This window comes from Monocercomonoides exilis, assembly GCF_001643675.1.
Source record: "Monocercomonoides exilis strain PA203 chromosome Unknown scaffold56-565389, whole genome shotgun sequence".
Taxonomy (NCBI): Eukaryota; Preaxostyla; order Oxymonadida; family Polymastigidae; genus Monocercomonoides; species Monocercomonoides exilis.
This window is the reverse complement of record NW_027150601.1, coordinates 320,558-340,133: the sequence shown is the minus strand read 5'-3', so window position 1 is coordinate 340,133 and position 19,576 is coordinate 320,558. Positions and strand designations below refer to the sequence as shown.

General features: G+C 38.4%; 3 protein-coding genes across 3 annotated transcripts; 2 read left to right on the top strand and 1 right to left on the bottom strand.

Annotated features, from left to right (window-relative positions):
* Positions 1-657: 657 nt before the first annotated feature.
* On the top strand, positions 658-8,151 carry MONOS_3042 (uncharacterized protein; the record flags this gene model as incomplete). Its single annotated transcript, XM_067873013.1, has 1 exon — positions 658-8,151. One exon carries the CDS (start codon positions 658-660, stop codon positions 8,149-8,151), a length of 7,494 nt encoding a protein of 2,497 aa, XP_067720120.1.
* Positions 8,152-10,523: 2,372 nt separating this feature from the next.
* MONOS_3041 (uncharacterized protein) lies at positions 10,524-16,970 on the bottom strand (the record flags this gene model as incomplete). The annotated part of the gene is made up of 1 exon (XM_067873012.1): positions 10,524-16,970. One exon carries the CDS (start codon positions 16,968-16,970, stop codon positions 10,524-10,526), a length of 6,447 nt encoding a protein of 2,148 aa, XP_067720119.1.
* Positions 16,971-17,990: 1,020 nt separating this feature from the next.
* On the top strand, positions 17,991-18,224 carry MONOS_3040 (uncharacterized protein; the record flags this gene model as incomplete). The annotated part of the gene is made up of 1 exon (XM_067873011.1): positions 17,991-18,224. One exon carries the CDS (start codon positions 17,991-17,993, stop codon positions 18,222-18,224), a length of 234 nt encoding a protein of 77 aa, XP_067720118.1.
* Between the last annotated feature and the right edge of the window lie 1,352 nt (positions 18,225-19,576).

Genomic DNA, 19,576 nt, shown 5'->3' with positions numbered 1-19,576 from the left:
TCAAAAATTCGTTTTATTCTTCAAAATTCAAAAGAAATAACAAAATCGAATATTGATAAAAAGAAAAAAATTCATTTATTTCATTTCAAACAAAAATTTCTGATCAATTGATTATAATATAAAAAAATTAAATTTTGAATGCAGAAAAATGATGATTACGAGCAAAGCTTAACATATTTATGTATAAAACCTTGCAGCAAAAGCATAACATTTTTGGATCTGCGAAATGCTGGAATTGATGATGTGAAAGCAAGCTATCTGTCAAATGCCTTAAGCTTTCTTTCAAATTTGAAAGTTTTGCTGCTAAATAACACTAATTTCGCTGCAGCATCGTTTTCAATGAGGAACAACATGACAATTGCACCGATTCAGCTTCTTGTAAATTTTACAAACATGTTAGAACAAGTTATTTTGGATGATAAAAAAGTTAATCGTCGTTTTTTTTCTTCCATGAATGAAACTGACAGTTTCATAACTTGCAATAAATTGCTGAAAGGAGGTGTAAGGAATGATGAAACAGAACAGATATCTCCAATGTCAAACAAAACAATTTTAAGAAAAATAATTCATAGGCCAAATTTTCCTTTGCATTCCAGCTCACAGCATTCATACCTTGATAAAAGATTTTCAACGCAACGTAACGATCCATCATTGTTTATGCTTACATCATATGAGCTGGATAATTACTCGAAGTTTTCAGGAACAGCAAAGCTTAATCGAATCAGTGAAAAAGGAGCATTTTTGTTAGCAAAAGCTTTGCTAAATTTAAAAAACCTTGAGCACATTGACCTTAGAGGTAACGTTATATCAACTTATGGTATTCTAGCTCTTCTTTCAGTTTTTACGAAACCAGAAAACAAGCAATCACCATTGGCAACTCAATTTCCACGTCTTTCTTATTTTGGAATATCTATATGCACAAGCGATGGATGGCCTTTGCTCAATAAAAATCATATTGGTACCATACTTGATTTATTAAGAATTTACCCTCAAATAGTTTTTGATGGAGGGATAGTCTGCATCACTCCATCTGAGTTTTGGGATCAAAATGACATATCTCTTGATGCCAAAGAATCTGGAACAATCTCCAAAGACAACAAAAATAGCGTTCAAAGGCCTGATTCGCTTAGTGGCAATGCAGATTCAAGTGCCACTCGATTTTTCCCCTCGTCTTTCATGTCATCGTTACCACTCCCTCCTCCGACTCCTCCTGCTCCTTCTGATTTTCAATCACATCGCAATAAATCTCAGCTTCCAAACTCAACACCTTTGAAAATTCACAACACTCATTTTGATTCTATCTCCACCGAATCACCAAAGGGTGGATTGGCTTCATCTCCAGTGCGTTCCACTTCATTTTTCAACTCAAAGCCATCTTCATTCAACAAGATCAATACAAGCGACTTTTTGACAACTTCAACCAACAATCTCACTACACCAAAACACGAAGGCAGCATATTCACAAACACTTTTCCCTCTGTTCTGTTTTCCCCTTTCTCTCCTTCTTTGATGGATTCTCCGTCTCAGCAAACAAACACTTCAACTCCTATTCTTGTCCATAGAATACCTGATTACTCTTCTTATTCAGCACCTCATAAGCCTCAACAAATGCTGGAAGTGAATACAATTTCAACAGCTTCGCCTTCAGCAAATAAAGCTGCTACAAAACAGGTTAATTTGGAGCAAAAAACTTTCAGCACACCAAAAAAGCAATCACAAGAACCATTTCACATTTCGCCTTCACATTCACATTCAGCTTCTGATTTTGCTTCTGCTTCATCGTCTTTATTCACAAATTTCACACCACCACACTCTTGCCTCTCATTTGATGCCTTAATTCCCTCATCCTCAATCACTTCCTCTGCACCTCCAAAACAACACACTTCATTCGTATTTCGTGATCAGAAATTGCCAAAAGCTTCATTTCAAACACCTTCTAAATCTTCTTCTCTTTCTTCTTCTTCTTCTTCTACAAATTCTGAAGCTCCAATCAGTTCACCAGCATCTTCAAATACTCTTTCAAAAACTCAAACTTCAATGAAATGCCAGCCATCATTCTCGCTCAATTCTCCTGTTCTTATCCTTCCTTCAAAGGCTTCGTTAAATCATTTTCTGAATGAAAAGCCTGAAAAACCAGAGAAACGCTTTGAAACAGCAAAAAGTGCTGCCTTTGTTTCAGTTAAGGACAACGATTTGTCTGAAAATAAGCAATCTTATTCATCATCGTCTTTGAATTCTCCTTTGCATTTGACAACGTTTCCAGTTAAAGACAATGATTATGATGATGACAATTATAATGATGATAATGAAGACAATGATGCTCAAATGATAGATGAGGAGACAGAAACTGAAACAGAATGCGATAACACTGTTTCTGATTGCACTGAACAAAAGCAGCAAGCGTTTGAACATCCTCTCAGCAACAATTTAACTGCTAGTGAAGAAGAAAACAACGAACAATGTTTTGATTTTTCATCTTTGCCTCCACCACCACCTCCTCCTCCGTTGCATTCTTCTTTTCACAAGTCAGCAGAAGATAACAAAAATGAAGAGAAAGAAACGGAAAATGTGATTGATGAGCATCCAAACTCCGATTTTTTATCTTCAAATTCGGAAGCAGCACAACAACATTCACTTGAAAATCCTTCTTCTTTCTCTTCTTCAGCTTCGACAGCACCTTCAACTTCAGACAATTCTCAGTCATTTTCACACAAGCGCTCATTCACACTGCTGACCACTTCAGATCAGCCACCTCCTTTTGTGCTGAGAACAGATGAAACATCTTCTCCGTTGTCTTCTTCATCTTCCTCTGGTCACCCTTCAATTTCTTCTTCTTCGTCGTCTTCGTCTTTGCCATATTCTTCTCCTTCTCCTTCTGCTGCTTCTGATCTGTTTTCCTCTCCTTTCCAAGATTCGCTGGATGACTCGGCTGTTCCACACGCTTTGGACACAGAAAATGTTCTGTCTGATTCATCGCCTTCGTCTTTCTCTTGTTCTTCCTCTGATCTTTCAGCAGCAGGCAATTGTGGAACGTCTTCTTCTGATTTTTCATTGAATTCTTCGCATCCAAACAACACCACATTTAGTGAAACAGATTACAGATCACCTTTAAATCAACGAGCTAATTTCGGTCAGCTTTCTTCAGACAAATTGCTTGACACTGGCGTTTCTCCTTATTCTTCAATGATTCCTTCTTCTTCTCCTTCTTCTTCACAAGAAATCTATACTCTTGTCACTGTTAAGCCTCATCCGCTGTCCCAACAACAATCACAGCAACCTCCAAAACCCAAAAAATTAAAGCCAAAAAAGAAAAAAGCACAGAAAATTCCACATTATCAGAAGCCAATAGAATCGTCTTTTCTTTCTCTACTCTCTCGAACAAGCGTCAGATCCCAATTACGGCTTTTTTCAGACTCGAAAAGCAGCACAGAAAAGAAGACAGGAAAGGAGTTGGCTATCAATCAGCTGAAGCAGCCTGGAAATGAAACAGACAAAAAGGGGCTCGCAAATTCAGTGATAGTGAATTCTCTTCCAATCCAAGTGTCAGATATAGTCCAACCAGCAATAAAGAAAAAGAAAAAGAAGAAAAAGAAGAAGAAGGAAGTTGAAGCTGAAGCTGTTGCTGATGCAAGCAAAGAAAGCTTTGCTTCTATTTTTTCCAATTCTTCTGCCACTTCTCAATCAAACATTGGATATGTAACACAAACAGAACCTGCTCTTCTTTCTTCGGCTGCATCTTCTCTTTTGCCTCAAACTTCGTTTTCAAACCCCAATTATTCATCTTCTGAAGTTAACAAGACTTTTCCATTGCCTATAACTTCTGTTTCTGCCATTTCTCAACCACCACAAAGCCAGCATCCAACTGAATTCAACAAGGAAGCAATAGAAATACAGAAACCGAGATCTTTGCCATCAGACGCATCGAAAAACACCTCAAAAATTGCATCTCCAACTTCAATGTCGATGCCATCTCTGAATTCATTGCCTGCTCCTCCGCCTTCACCAAAGTTGCCTTCTTCATCTTCATCTTCATTTTCGGCTTTTCCTTCATCTCCATCTTCTTCTTCTCCTTCACCTTCACTTTTATCTTCATCTTCATCTCCATCTCCATCTCCATTTTCAACTTTTCCTTCGCCTATAGATAAACCTGATTCAGTAGTGCAACTTTTGCATTACAAAGAGAATAACAATAAACAAGATATGAAGAAAGAGAACGAAGAAAAAAAGCGAGCAGGAAAATACTACGAAGATTTCATAAAGACACTTAAAGAAGTAGAAGAAGAAGGAAACTTCAAAGAAGATGAAGAAGATGATGATGCTTCTGATGCAAATGAACAAGACATTCTTTCAGAGCTCACTTCTCAGCTGTGTGATTGGCTGGATGAGTTGGACGGCACAGCCAATGAAAAAGAAGTGAAAAGCAACAGAAACAAGCAGAAGAAGAACAGAAATGTTGAAGCTACTAAAATGGAAGAGGAAGAGTTGCCTGATTTGTCTGAGCTTAGCCCTCTTTTGTCGTTGGCCAACATCAGCAAACTGAAACGCAATTTGAGCAAACAAAAGATATCTTCAACTGCCTCAACTCTTTCACAAGGCAATCAAACTGGAAATGTGCAGAATTCAAACCATAAACGCGTTTTCAATGAAAATAACCAAAATGCAATGACAGCAAATGAATTGTACAATTCATCTTATTCAACAAATTCGTCTTTTCAAATGGAAACTGTCACAACATCACACACACTACCCCCTCCACCAATTCAGCTTCCATCTTTCCAGTCAAAGTTTGCTTCTCCCTCGTCTTTACCACCACCTCCTCCACCTGCTCTGCCTCGTCTGATGCTTGAACGCTTTTTTTCTTCTGCTGCAGCAAAGCAGAATGATCTTGAAAAGTCAAACTCAAACAACGATGGTGAATTTTTAAGGGAATATTCTAATTCTTCTGCAATAGATTTAATGCCTGATAGTTCATTGGCTTTGGACAAGCAAGCTGAATCTTCAGAAGAAAGTTCAGAGACGCAAAATAAAACCGAAGTGACAAACGATAGAGAAAATAAAGCAGAATCTGAAATTTCAACACACACAGAAAAGATCAAAACAGCGTTATCCAAACAGGAATCCGCAGTCAAATCTGGAAACAATGTGCAAGAAGCAAATGGCTCTTCAAAATCTTCCTCTGTCAAAGAGGCGAATGAAGTGCAGACTCACATAAATCCTTTGAACTCTGTGAAAAACTCTCAGTCGTTGGCTGAGCGCTCTCTTCAGCTCTTTCAGGAGTCATTTCCACCGAAGATTCAGCGCAACCCTCTTCTTGTTCCTTATTCGCCTGCTTCTTCCATCCCGTCAATGAAGCCTTCTTCTTCTGACTCATCTTCGTCTTCTTCTGCTTCTGCTTCTACGTCTGCGTCTACTTTTTCTTCTCCTTCGTCTTCTTCGACACTATCTCCTTCGACGTCTTCTTCATCCCCTTCATCGTCAATTACTATACCTTCTCTGTCATCTTCTTACTCTGCTTCTACTGCTACAACGACAACTCCAGTTCCTCAATCATCATCATCTTTCACTACCTTCACCTCCCCTTCTTCTACTTCTGCTTCTGCTTCTTCATCCTCCTCTTCCTCCTCTTCCTCTTCCTCTTCCTCCTCGACAGCTGCTTCTGTTTTTGCTTCCTCCTCTTCCTCAATTTCTCAAAAACGACCAGAATTAAATGCTCATTTATCTTCACATCAAAGCATTTTCGATATGAACATTCCTTCTCCTGTGTCATTCATCACTCCCTCGTCTTCTCCTTCTCTTTCGCTCAACGCTTCATCTCAATCAAGTTTTGAATCAACCACACCACGTCGTTTGTCTGCTCAGTCATCATTTCGTTCTTCTCTGCCTTCTCAAAACTTATCCTCAACGAATGCTTCAAAAAAGGATCAGCAATCAGCTCAAACGTCAGCTTTGCCAAACAGAGATGAAAACACTTCATCTTCATCATCATCAGCCACTTCAACAACAACAACTTCTCCCTCTTCATCCTCCTCTTCTTCTTCTTCAACTGTTTCATCAGCTCCATCAGTTTCTACTTCTTCTGCATCTTCTTCAGAGTCTTCCATTTCAGTACCTTCCACATCTGCCATCAGACAATCTACCTCCAATCAAGCTTCCACAAAAACACCTTCAAATCCTTCAGATTCTTCTCATTCTCCTTCTCCTTCTCCACCTCCTCCTCTTTCACCGCTTCCTTCTCCTTCTTTGGATTCAAAACATTTTCCAGACGAGACACGCAGTCAACCTTCTTCTTCTTCTTCTTCTTCCTCATCTTCTTCTGTTTCATCAGCAAAGCACCTGAACATCCATCATCCACAGCCAGCCCCCATTTCTCCTCGCAACTACACCCGCTCTGTTGCATCTGCTGTCTCCATCACATCCACAACATCAATAAACAACCCACTCGCAACATCGCTCTTTGGCGATGTTGTCGAAACACTCCGAACAAAAGAGACAAAAGACAAAGGGAAATCACGAGCGAAGCCGTCTCCTATTCTGACTTCGGCTTCTTTCTCTGTTTCAAAATCTCCTGTCCCCAGGTCTCCCACAGGCTCGTCGTCATCCTACGTGTCTTTTTCTTCTTCAATGCCTTTGTCTCCAACAAGCTCAACTTCTGCTCTTCAGGCATCATTCAATCCTCTTCGTGTGCTGAAGGTTTCTCCTCCTATTTCATCCTCTGCTTCTGCTTCTGCTTCTACTTCTACTTCTCATTCTCTTTCTCCCACAGCTCCTATCTCCCCTTCTTTTGTGCAGACGCCTCGTACGACTTTTTCTTCTTCAGCCAACCGCTCGTCCCAGATTGCTTCTCCTTTCCCTCCGATTTCGCCTTCCGCTACAACGCCTGTTCACTCAGATTCTCATGACTCCTTCTTCTTTGATCCAGCTGAAAGCGACTCCGAATGGAAAGCCTCTCAACAACAGCAGCAAAGGCAACCTGCTCAATCAGTCGCTGGTTCTCCTCCTCCAACTTCGCCATCTCCCCACTCGTCAGGCAACCCTTCCACACAGCGAAAGCAGTGCCCAACGAACTCTTTGGCTTCCACTGTGAGTCTCACGGCACATCGTTCTTCTCCCACTCGCTCGCTCTATTCTGACCGCCCTGACTTTGAAAATGGCACATATGACGATTTTGACGGATGCATTTCTGTTTCTTCTCCGTCAAAGCAGGCGATTCTCCAGCAGCTGGGTGTGGCTGTGGATGGGGGGAAGTTTATTGACGATCCGATCGAAGCTCGTGCGGCTTCTTCAGTCACAATGCGGATGGAAGAGCTGTTTTGCCGGCGGGGCGTGGTGGCATATGACTGCAAGGAGAAAGACGCCCCGCTGGTGTGGATCAGGGGAATAAAAGAGGCGGTTGAGAAACTGATGGAAAAGGAAATAGAAGAAGAGGAGGAGAGATTGATGAATGAATCGAACAGAGAAATAAGTCAAAAGGAGAAAGAAAAAAAGCAAAAAGAGAAAGAGAAAGAGAAAGAGAAAAAGGAGAAAATGAAAAAGAAAAAGCTTCAGCAAGGAGATGGAATTGAAATTTGTGAGCTTGACAAGAAAAAGTCCGCAGCTGCATTTCAGGGAAAGATGATTGGGCAGACGATGTTTGAGGATGCCACTGAAGCGCAGTTGCGTGCAGCACTGAAAACTCTTCCTCCGTTTGTTTGTAAATCATCTTCCGTTTTTATCCCGCTGGCTTCGATTAAATCGATTAAAATTGGAATTGAAACAGAACAATTTCGAAAGCAGATCACAGCTCTTTCAAAACTTTCGTCCGCTTTATCTTCAACCTCTTCGGTTCTTTCTTTCACTTTTAACTCACGTTTCTGCTTTTCTATTGAAACGTCAGGAAAAGAGTACGACTTCCAATCACTTAGTAGTGACGATAGAGCTGTGACTGTTGATGCTATTCAATCAATGAGAGGAAAAACGCTTCTATGTGAAGAAACAACAAGAAGAATATCTCTCATCACAGATAATTTGACAAAGCAGGAAATGAATGAATGGAATACGATCTCTTCCAGTACAAATGAAGATGTTAAAGTTGATCTGTGCGAAGATCAACAGAAAGAAGATCATACCGATTTGCAGCCAGGACTTAGCGACGACGAATGGGTTGTTAAATAAGAGTTTTAAATGTTCACAAAATTTTCACATTGCTTATGAATCTGATACAGTTTGATGCTATTTTTTAGTTCCTGAATTTATACAATGAAATTATGTCAAATTTTTTTAAATGAAAAATAAATATATTTTAAGTTTATTTTTTGAAAAGAAACTTATTTTTTTTTTTTGAGAGGTATTTTTCATTAAATTTCATTTGAGCATTGGGTTTTGATTAATTTTCATAATTTAACATAAATATTTGTTTGTTGTGCCTAATTTTGAATATCAATCTTTATTTTTCACAAAAAAGGAAGCTTCTGGTGGTTCTTTGAACATGTGGTACTAAACGTGTATATTTTTCAAAAATGACAAAGTACATTTCTCGTTCATCAAAAAAGTGGATTTGCTTCATATGAGCGTATAAATAATGCATATCAAAGAAATCATTGAAATTGGAAATGGTGTATTTGTCACTGAATTGTACTGGAGATCACTGTTTGTAAAAGGATATTGACCTTAATGTTGATAAATATTCACACAAAGTTCACGTGCTATTTCTCTGTTGTTAAAAACATTAAAATATGTTTCAGAGAAATGAGATTATCAAATATCATCAGGAGCATTAAAATCTAACTCAACTTGTGTTTCAAATTGTGTGGAAATTTTTGATCAACATGTTAAATAATGACAAGAGTTTGGAAAGAGCGATTGTGAATGTGCTGCATTTTGGAAGAAAAGTCAAAAGAGAACTTGAAGAGCTGTCGATGTGTGTGAATTAGAAATGAAAAGAAGTAGGAAGAAAAGAAACGAAAGAAGTGAATGTCTTTGTGAGATGTCCCAGAAATTTTGAGTCTTTATTCTCAGATGCAATTTGCAAAATAAAGAATATTAAGGTCTTCTCATCAGCAATGCTCAGGTGTTTCAAAAATCAAAGGATATATATTGAGAATTAACAAGCAGTGCATTGATTCATTTATGAAATCAACTGGAAATACAGAATACAATATTCTGCGGCATTTTCAAAATCCATTCCTCATGTGGGAGGCGGGGAAGAGGGGCGGGGAAAAAAAGCATTATTTCAATTGTGATCATGTTCCGTTCAAATAAAAATTAATCATCACGTTTGCAAATAAAAATTGATTGCTGGATCATCATTGAAGAAGTTTATGAGTCGATAATGATCATTACACCTAATTAGTTGCTGTCTTGATAAGAACAGATGCATAAGCTGCATGACGTTTTTGTATGTTCCTTCCCTCAAAAATGAAAAATCAAAATAAAAATAAATAATTTGTTTTGCTGAATGTTATAATTATGACTGACTAAAAAATGAACAAAAATCAGCAAAATTGAAAAAAAAGAACTTTTCAATCAACACGAAAAAAACACGCTCAATCTCAAAATGTGATTTACAATATGCTATTTGACTACACAATGAAATAAACAAATAGAAACACGCAAAATGTCTCGTGAATGAAGGTGAAAATATTAACAAAAATGAGAATATAAAGACAAAGTGACTGAAATTATTGAAACAATTCGTGTTGTGATTATAACAATATTTTAGCTGAATAAGGAAAACGAAAGCAATAATAGCAACTGTAATTATAACAATTAAAGTGTAAAATGGAAATACATATTTCAATTATCAAAATGAAGATCAAATTAACAGAATGTGTGAATGAATGGCTGAAATTTGTAAAAAATTGCTCCATCCAAAAACGAAGAAGAAAAACTGAATAAGCACAGATAAATAATGAAGAGTAAAATGTGCAGAAACTGATTAAAAAAAGAAAAACATTGATAAGAAACGAAACTTAGAAAATTAAAAAATAAAAGAAATAAGAAACAAAACGAAATATATCAAATTAAAACAAAATATTTGTTCAAAAAAAAAAAGAAAGAAAGAAAGAAAGAAAGAAAAGAAAAGAAAAGAAAAGAAAAGAAAAAAGTGAAATTCAAAGATAATTTCGGGCATTCCCAACCTGATGCACATGAGATACCCCTTTATGTTTGACTTTCGATCCATTCTTTGGCCAAGAAGACCGAGGGTGATGGTATGTGAATTGACAGATTTGGTTCAGATAGTCAATTTTTGATTGCTGGAGGGATTTGAAGAAAGTCTTTGGCTGTTACAAGCCTAAGCAAGGATGCAGAAGCACATTGCAATACGATTCTATCGTTGAGAATCGCATGTTTTGCAAAAACGAACTAAAGAGGAGCAAGAAATGCGCTTTGTGCAACCAAACAAACACAAAATAAACACAAAATAAATATAAATCAAACGCAAAACAAAGGTCACTGGCGACCATCGCCAGATCAATAGAAATTCTCCTCGTTCAAATTCACCTTTTTTCCCACATTCTCATTCTTCTATTGTTTCTTTCGCATTCTCAATTTTTGATATTGATCGTTGGCTGGGCTTTGTCAGAAGTGCTGCTGGTTGAGAAAGCAAAGGATGTTGTGCCTTGTCTGTGCCTGCCTGTCGAGTCTTCGAGGTCGACTGCGTCTGTGAGGGTGAGGACAGCTGCACCAGGAGGGAAGCGCGCAATGAACACTCTTTTAAGTTGTGTAAGTGATGGGCGTACACCAGGCGACTGGGATACACAGCTCTTCGCAAGGCCATAGAAGGAGGAGCACTGCACCGCCTCCAGCGCAGGTCGTTCTCCGTTTGCAATCTTCTGCCCAGCCACCTCTGCCTCATACTCACCAAACGGGATTTGAAGGGTCAGACACTCCCACAGCATCATCCCAATCGAAAACACAACTGACTCCTTTGCTACGCCCATGTTCTTGTTGATCAGCAATTCAGGCGCCTTCCATCTCAGGCACTCCTTTTTGAAGTCATCCTCATCTTCAAATGCTGATGAAGGAGGTGGTGAGTCGGTGAATCTCTCGCTCAGCACCGAAATATTGGAGGACGAAGAAACAATGGTCAATGAAGAGACGGATGATGAATCTGAATCATCGGAAGAGCAGTCGGAGTGCATTACAATGCAGATCACCATGTGCTCGGAGAACAATACAATGTGAGGACTCAAACTGGATAATGACTGAAGAGGATTTTCCATTTCATCAAAAGAGTGGAGAGCAAGGTTAGCCACCCAGAACAGGATTTGGGCAGCTGTTTGTTCTCTCTCCTGCAGAGTCCCAATCGCCATTTCCTTCTTCTCGTTCCTCCCATGCAGCAACATGAACAGTGAATCCCTCAGATCCACAATCAGCTTTTCGTGAGGCGATGAACAGGCCATTGCATCCACCAGATTTGACATAGAAGAGGTTGTTGGACACATATCCTCCATTCGAACGAATGATGAATCAGAATCATTCGTTGAAGTTGAAGAAATTGATGGAGATGGTGATCTTTTCCTTGTTATCTCGTCGTCATCTTTTTCGTCTGCTTTTTCAAGTGCCCAGTTAGGTATTTTGTCTGAATCTCTTCCCAGAATGTATTCAGTCGAGTCACTTTCACTCAACAAATGCTCAGATGACTCCGAGTGCCCCAGACTTTTCTCATATATCCTCTTTTTAATTCTTTCTTCATTTTTCTTCTCTGCCTCCCTCTCTGCTCTCCTCCACTGCTCCTCGGGCGACATCTCCATTGTTGTCATCTCAATCAACTTCGGATCCTTTCTCACTGTATCATTCACAATCTCCCTCAGATCTTTCGCTTCATTCTTGACCTTTCTCCATCGAACAATAAATGCAACTGCAATGATAAGAACAATCAACAATATAACCACAAGCACAATAACAATAATCGGCCATATAGATTTTTCTTTCTTTCCTCCTTCAACAATCTTTTCATCTCCACTTGTTTTGGGTTCACTCCTGTTCTTCAGAACAAATGACTGTGTTGAGGAAGGAGATTCTGCGTTGCCAAACAAAATATGAATACTCACCTCAACATCATTTCCACAACTGCTGATCAGATCTTTCCCTACACTCCCTTCAACCTCTCTTTCCGTCAAGTATCCATCCTCATCAAAATTGTATTTTTCAATCTCCTTCTCATCTCCCTTCCTCTTCACAACAGAGAATGATAGATTACATGGAACAAGAAGCATTCCTTTGAATATCAGCTTCATTCTATCTGTCTCTTCTTTCACTTCCACACTCTCCAGCGCAGGAATAAAGAATGATGAATCCCTTTCTGAAGCAATCCCTTCAAAACTACACCCTTCGTTCAACATCCAAAGTGAAGTGTTTGGCAAAACTCCATCTCCTCCTTTCAAACTCATCACATTCAATGTTCCAGAATTCGAACAGATTATGTTTCTTCTCAACGATGGATATCCTTCAATTGATGGATTGTTGTCGATGAACTCTCCTTTCTCAATTATCACATTTCCTCCACTCATAGTTATTCCACCATCCGGTGAATTTGCAATTGTTGTATCTTTCATCATCACTGAACTCTCCCCAACATCTACAAGAGACCCATCCCATTTGCACTTCTCTTCTTCTGCATTCAAAAATTTCTCATTTCTTTCCTTTGTACTCCCATCAAAAATGCAACTGTCCATTTTTACATCTGTGCAATCCTCCGCTTTCATCAATTTCCCTTTTGTGATCTTTGAATTTGTTTTGCCAATTGTACAATTTGTCAACTGAATTGTCTTTTTCATTGATAAGCAAGATATCAAGGATTCTTCATTTCCTTCAATCGAAATATTTTCTGTATGAAACTTTTCCATGTTTAATTGTCCACATTCAATGATTTCAACAAGAGAATGAGAAATCGTTGAATTGCTGATATCAAACGAATAAACTACTGATGGAAGTGATGATGAAAGATACAATGCAGATTTATGAAGAATTAGATTTGATATTGCACATCCATCAAGTTGCAATTCTCCTTTGACCATATTAATGATGTGGAACTGAATATTTGCAAAAGCTTCATTTCCTTCTTCATTGGATTGTTTTGAGGTGAATGAACAATTCATCATTTCAAGAATCCCTCCTTCTGATGATATTAGCGATTCATGTGAAGAGATGAAATTTGAATCAAACACAAAGTTCACTCTCAGCATTGAGACTGTTCCTGTTGTTGTTATCAATGCCTCTCTTGTTCTTGTTATCCCTGATTTCACTTCAACTTCACACAAGTCTCTGCTCTTCGAACTCAGACTAATCTCTTTCAGATCCAATTCGCCTCTAATTTCACTTTCTTCAACAACAAATATCAGACTCATGATATCTGAAGTCAGATGCACAATTCCATGTTCAATCGAATAGCATGGAAGTGTGATTGTTCCACACTGTCTCTCATTTGATCCGTTCACACTGCTCACAATGATTGTGTCACTCTGATGGATCGTCACAAAATCAATCAGATCCGTGTCACTTGGATAATCGCATTCATCTCTTCCATAAATCGCATTAATTCGTGAATAATGATTCTCTCGAAGATCAAACTGGAATTGGCTTTCATTAATCTGGGATGTGATGTTGTAGCATTCAATGAAAATATCATTCCCCACTTTTGCTGTGTTAGCACTGAATTTCATTCCCACAAATATGAAATCCAATTCTCCTCGTTCCTTTGTTGCCAAATACACTCCTCCTCCTTTCCCTGTGCTATTGTTGCAGCTGCAATGACTGATCGTTGAGCCAATCATCTTCATTGATCCAGATCCACCCAATGTGAAAAATATTGCCCCTCCTTTTTCACTTGATTCTGCTTTGTCTTCTGTGATGTTGCTCGCATTCACAACCAAATCTATCTTTTTCTCACTTGCAGACTCCAAAATGCTTGGCCCATTGTCGCTTCTCTTCATTCCTGAAAATGATGATTTTTCAATCTCAATATTTGTTCCTTCTTCACCTCCTTCATTTGTCTTTGTTGTTAATTTAGGTCCTTTGATCAGAAGAAGACATCCTCCACTTTCATTCAACGATTCCACTCGAACATTCATGAAATGGCAATCAACTCCAATATCATGAATGGTAAATATGCTATTTCCAACGTTGCATGATTCCATCGACAAATCATTCACTTCCACACTGCCACCAATCACATCCACAAACACACAATCAAATCCATTATTCACTCCCGCTTCTGAATGGAATGCACATCCAGTTATCACCAAATCTCCTCCTCTGTTTAAAATAATCGTTTTGGCTGAGTTGTCAAATCCAGATGTCAATTGAAGTTGGATATTCATCAATTCAAGATGAATATTATTCGCCATGAAATATTCAAGTTGACTTCCAACTGCCTTTTCAAAATTCAATTTTGCTTTTACATTCTCTTCACCCATCTTTACACTTTTTTTGATCTGATAATTGGTAACATTGAATGAATCTCGAATAATTGTTGATTCTTCAACCTGAATTGTTTTCATTTCATCTCCATTTTTCATGTTTTCCATCCCCTTCCACATTGTGAAGCATGGCTCTTCCTCACTTCCACATCTTGCAACATCAAATCCACTCGATGAAATAAATATCTCAAATGAGCTGAATGGAATCAAAAACATGAACAAATCCTTTTCTTGATGTTTTCCATCACTTCCAACAAACAAATTTCCATCATTGATCATTGAGGAATAATCAAACTTGAATGAGTCATTTGTCACAGAAGAATTAAAATCCTTTCCCAAAATGAACACATTCTTTCCAATGGCTGCATTGTTGTTTGCAAACGAAACGTTTTCTAAAAGAAATGGCTTCTCATTCAAACATTCTTGACAATCCAAATAAAGAAATCCTCCTTTTCCATTTCTTGATGAAAGTGAGCAAGATGATGCATTTGTTGATTTGATCTCCAATTTTTCATTCTCTTTCAATGTCACTTTTGCAACGCCTCCTTCTTCACTGCTGCCTGTATTCCCGATGTTTGAAAAGTTGCTGTTTTCAAGCAAAACAGAAGAAGATATCGTCAAAGGAGTTTCACCAAGTGAAGATTCATCCAAACTGCATCCTTCCATTGTGCAATTCAATAGTTTAACTTTGTATTCCTGATCGTTCATATTTACTGAGGAAAGCGAAAAAGAAAACAACGAAACCGTTGATTTCACTTCTGAAATCTTCACAAATTCCAGTGCAACCATCTTTCCTGTCGATTTGATCAAGAAAAATTCAATTGCGTTTTGCTTCCCTCCAGTCACACCCATTGCGCAGTTCTTCATGTGCAATTCTCCATTTGGACTGCCTGATTCAATCACTGATGTGATTGTTCTGTTAAAGCTCGATGGAACAACAATCCCAATGAACTTCATTTCTGTCAGTGATGCTGACTTCATCACACATTCTTCTTCAGAGCCATTCAACTCACTTTTGCATTCAATGCCAATAATTTCTTCCTCTTTTGCTTTCACACTAACCCCGCTCACATCCACGCACCCAATTACAGACGAATTGGTGCATAAAATAATCTCTTGTTTTGTAGTTTGTGTTTTCTTCAAATGTTCCATTCCATAATTCACGCTCAAACAAGGTGCCTTTTCCAAGCCACAATATGCCTTCTCCACTCCAGATGTTCCATCCACATAAATTGTATCTGCGAAATATCCATCGAGAAATATAAATAAATCGACATTCCAGTTCCCAAATGCCTCTGTTCTGTCATGTCCAACAACTGAGTTGTCTTTCTGAGTGATGCTTCTCATGAAGGCGAAGGAAGACTCGTTTACAGAAGCAGCAAGGGATTCACACACAAAATATATATCTCTTCCGACACTGGCCTTGTTGGCTGAAAATATCACATTTGTCATGGAAAAGGAGGATTCTGACACTTGTGAGCCTTCATTGTACTCGATCATGAGAGCGCCGCCTCTTCCTCCAGAACTTGTATCCTCGCTCACACAGCAGGTGGAGAAGGTGGTGTTGCTCACCGAAAACGAGTTTGCAGGGGCAGTTGAGGCGAATGAGATGCACCCGCCATTGGTGGGAGTCTGTTGGCTCAACTGTTCTGAGTTGATGTTGGAGATGGTGCAGTTGGCGAGGGAGAGGGAGAGGGCAGGGGAGGTGGCAGAGGAGAGGACACAGCTGGCTGGAGTGGCTGTGGAGGTGATGTGGGTGATGTTGGAGGAGTTGAGGGTGAGAGGACTGGCGAGGGAGGTGAGATGGAAGATGCTTTGACTGTTGAGGGTGAGACTGGTGATTGCTGTGTGGTTGAGGGCGAGGGAGCCAGCAGTGAGGAAGAAGAGGGGAGTTGTGATTGACGATGAAGATGGGGTTGTTCCGGTGATGGTGGTTGTGTTGAGGTTGAGGGAAGGGGAATTTTCGGAGAGGTGGAAGAGGATGGGGGTGATGGGATTTGTGGAGTTGTGGGCGATGGAGAGGGCAGAGACTGTGAGGGAGCCCTGGGTCTGTTGGAAGAGGGCAAACGAGACAGATGGATCTGGTGATGTTGTTGATGAAGACGAGGATGAAAATGATGACGGAGGTTGAGGAATGCAATCTGAGGCGATGGTGGTGGTAGTTGTTCCATTTCCTGTGATTTTTGTGCTGGCAGAGCTGGAAGTGAGCGTTTTGATGGGAGCGAAAACGGATTTGAGGAGGATGAGGGAGGTATCATTGAAAAAACCAAACCCATAGAGTGCATATTCGATTGTGGCACATGGGTTTTCCTTCGTTCTGCCGCATGCATCAGCATCAATTCCGCTGTTAGCAACAATTATGTTCTGGGTGATAAGGGGGAGCCAGCTATTGTACTCAGCATTATCTGCTGTTCCACGATTCCATACTCTTTTTGTTGCGGTTGTTGAGCCACATTGCTGGAACGGAGATTGTGTGATGCTGCTTCCATTGAAAAACACGTCGTTTCCTCTACCTTTTGCAGCGGTGTTGTCATCGAAAAAACAGAAAGTGAATGATTCTGCCCCGCTCATCCAAGAATAGGTTTCATGACAATAAATAGCAGCTCCTCCATATTTAGAAAGGTTCAATTTATTACTGACAAATTGGCAATCATTAACGGAAAACAGAATTGGCTTTGATGATGGAGCATTAAAAAATGTTAAAGAACCAGTTGAATCACTTCCAGTGTTTGTGATGCACTTGCATCTGGAAAATAGAAATTGAACAGTTTTTGGAAAGCAATCAAGTGCGAAAAACCAACCAGTTCCACACCAATAAGTAATTTTGCATCTTTCAACTTTGTTTTCTGAGAATGTCCAAACAGAATTGGATATAGGATACCTGATGCAATTCGCTCCTCCATTAGCCGCAGAACAGTTCGTGAAATTTGATTTTGTGACATCTATTTTATACAAATTTTCACAATATAATGCTCCTTCATGATTAGTATTTGAACAATTGTTGAATGAGCAAGAAGTGATAGTGAGATTTGCATTTTCACAATAAACAAAAAGTGCTCCACCATGACTACCTCCGCTATTCGAATTTTCCCATTCGCACCATTCGAAGCGATGGTTGTTAACGTCAAATGAAGCTAGTCTTCCGGGTTTCACTCTTTGAGATTCAGTTCCAATATGCACCACAGCATCATTTGATGAAGAGTGTGTTTGGTGAAGGAAAGAGGTATTGAAGGCAGAGAGAGAAGTGGATGGGCTGTTGAGGTTTGGGAGAATAGCACCATCGATGGGGTTGTGAGTGTGTTGGAAGAGGGTTGAGAGGATGGAGAGGGATGAGTGAAGAGAGAAGGAGGGGATTGAATTGATGTTAGTATTGGTGGAAGTGGAAGTGGTTAAAGATGAAGAAAAAGAGGAGATGTTGGAGAAGAAGGTGTTTGAGAGATGGAGACTGAAGCGGATTTGGAGGTGGGGATGAAGAGGTGAAGAAGAAGAGGAAAAGGAAGGAGAAAAAATGAAGAGATTGCAGAGAGAAATGAATGAGGAGAAGGAGGAGTGAGAGATGGAGAAGGAGGCAGGGATTGGGGAGTGGGCATTATGGAGGAGATTGTTTGGGGTGGAGAAGAGGGAGAAGGAGAGGATGGCTGGTTGATGGGTGGTGAGGGAGAAGTTTGTGAGGGAGAGGGAGGCATGGGCAGAGAGAAAAAGTGGAGATTTTGCTGCTGGATGAATTTGGCAACTGGAGGAGAGGATGGTTGCAGCGGAGTGGTGTTGAGCGGTGAGGAGCGGACAACCACTGAGGGGGATGATGTTGAGATGGGTCACACATAATGTGCTGTTGACGATATTTAGATTTGTTTGGACACAGCAAATGCAATTGTCAACTGGTTTATCATCTTTCTCCAATGTAATATAAAAATAATTGTTATCATTTCCATTTCCATCTGCAACGTTTATTTTGCCTTTCTACATCTTCTCGTTCATTTCTTGTTGAATTTGCCTTTCTGCAATGTTTTCCTCATTATAACAGCTTGCAGCAAGAAACATCAAAGCAATATAATTAAATGCAGCTTTCATGTTATAGAAGCACCTCTCCATGGATGTGGATGCAGAAATAATCCGAAAATTATATATTTCAGCACCCTTTATTTTATAAATAAACATTGTTCATCAAAAAACTTCTTCCATGAATTGATGTTAATTTCCAATTAAATCTAATGTTGACAACAATAATAATCTATATGTCACAAAGTCAAATCTTTTATTGAAAAATAAACTTGAATCGAAAAAGAAAAATTGTCACTATAATTATCTGTTTTATTTAAAAACAAACATCTCTTCAATTTCGAAAAGAAGATTATATGTCATTATTATCTACTCCTCTGCCACATGACAAGTCATTAAAATCATTTGTTTTTCAAAATATATATATATATATAAATATATGGGTGATTATTTTTGAAATCATATCTTTTTTCGGGGTTTTGATTTTTCGAAGATTGAAAATTTTTCGAAAGAAATTTTTATTTCAAAAGAAAAGAAGCATGATAATTGTTTTTAAAATCAAGTGTTTAAACTGTATCAAAAATAAAAATATTTTCAATAGCCTTTTAACTTTTCAAATTTTTTTTTAATTGATATTCAAGTTAAATTTTTGAACAGAAAATTATTAACGAAAAAATATGATTTCAAAAATAATCACCCATATAATAATAATAATAAAATATACATTTAAATATATATTAATATAAAAATTAAAAATATAAAAATAAAATAAAATTAAATAAAACAAACAATTTTTGACAAATCGACAATATCTTGTGAATAATTTTATAATTGTTTCAATTATCTCTAGTTATCCCACAGATATGGGCAATTATCATTGACATTTTTTTTCTCTGTTTGTGCGAAATGAATAAAAAAAATAATCTCATTTTTTTGTTTATAATAACAAAGAATTCATTCGGTAAGTCTCATCTTTATGCGTTCTGTGTCAAACTTTGAGTTTAGCTCAATACCAGGAACTCTAAAATATCTATGTGAAATTAAAAAAAAACAATAACTATTTCACAATATTCATAAATAACATAGGGCTCATGCATATACCTCAATGATATGACAAAAAATAATTGAAACATTGAAAAAATGATTGACAAGATATTTATGATTTGTCAAAAATGGTA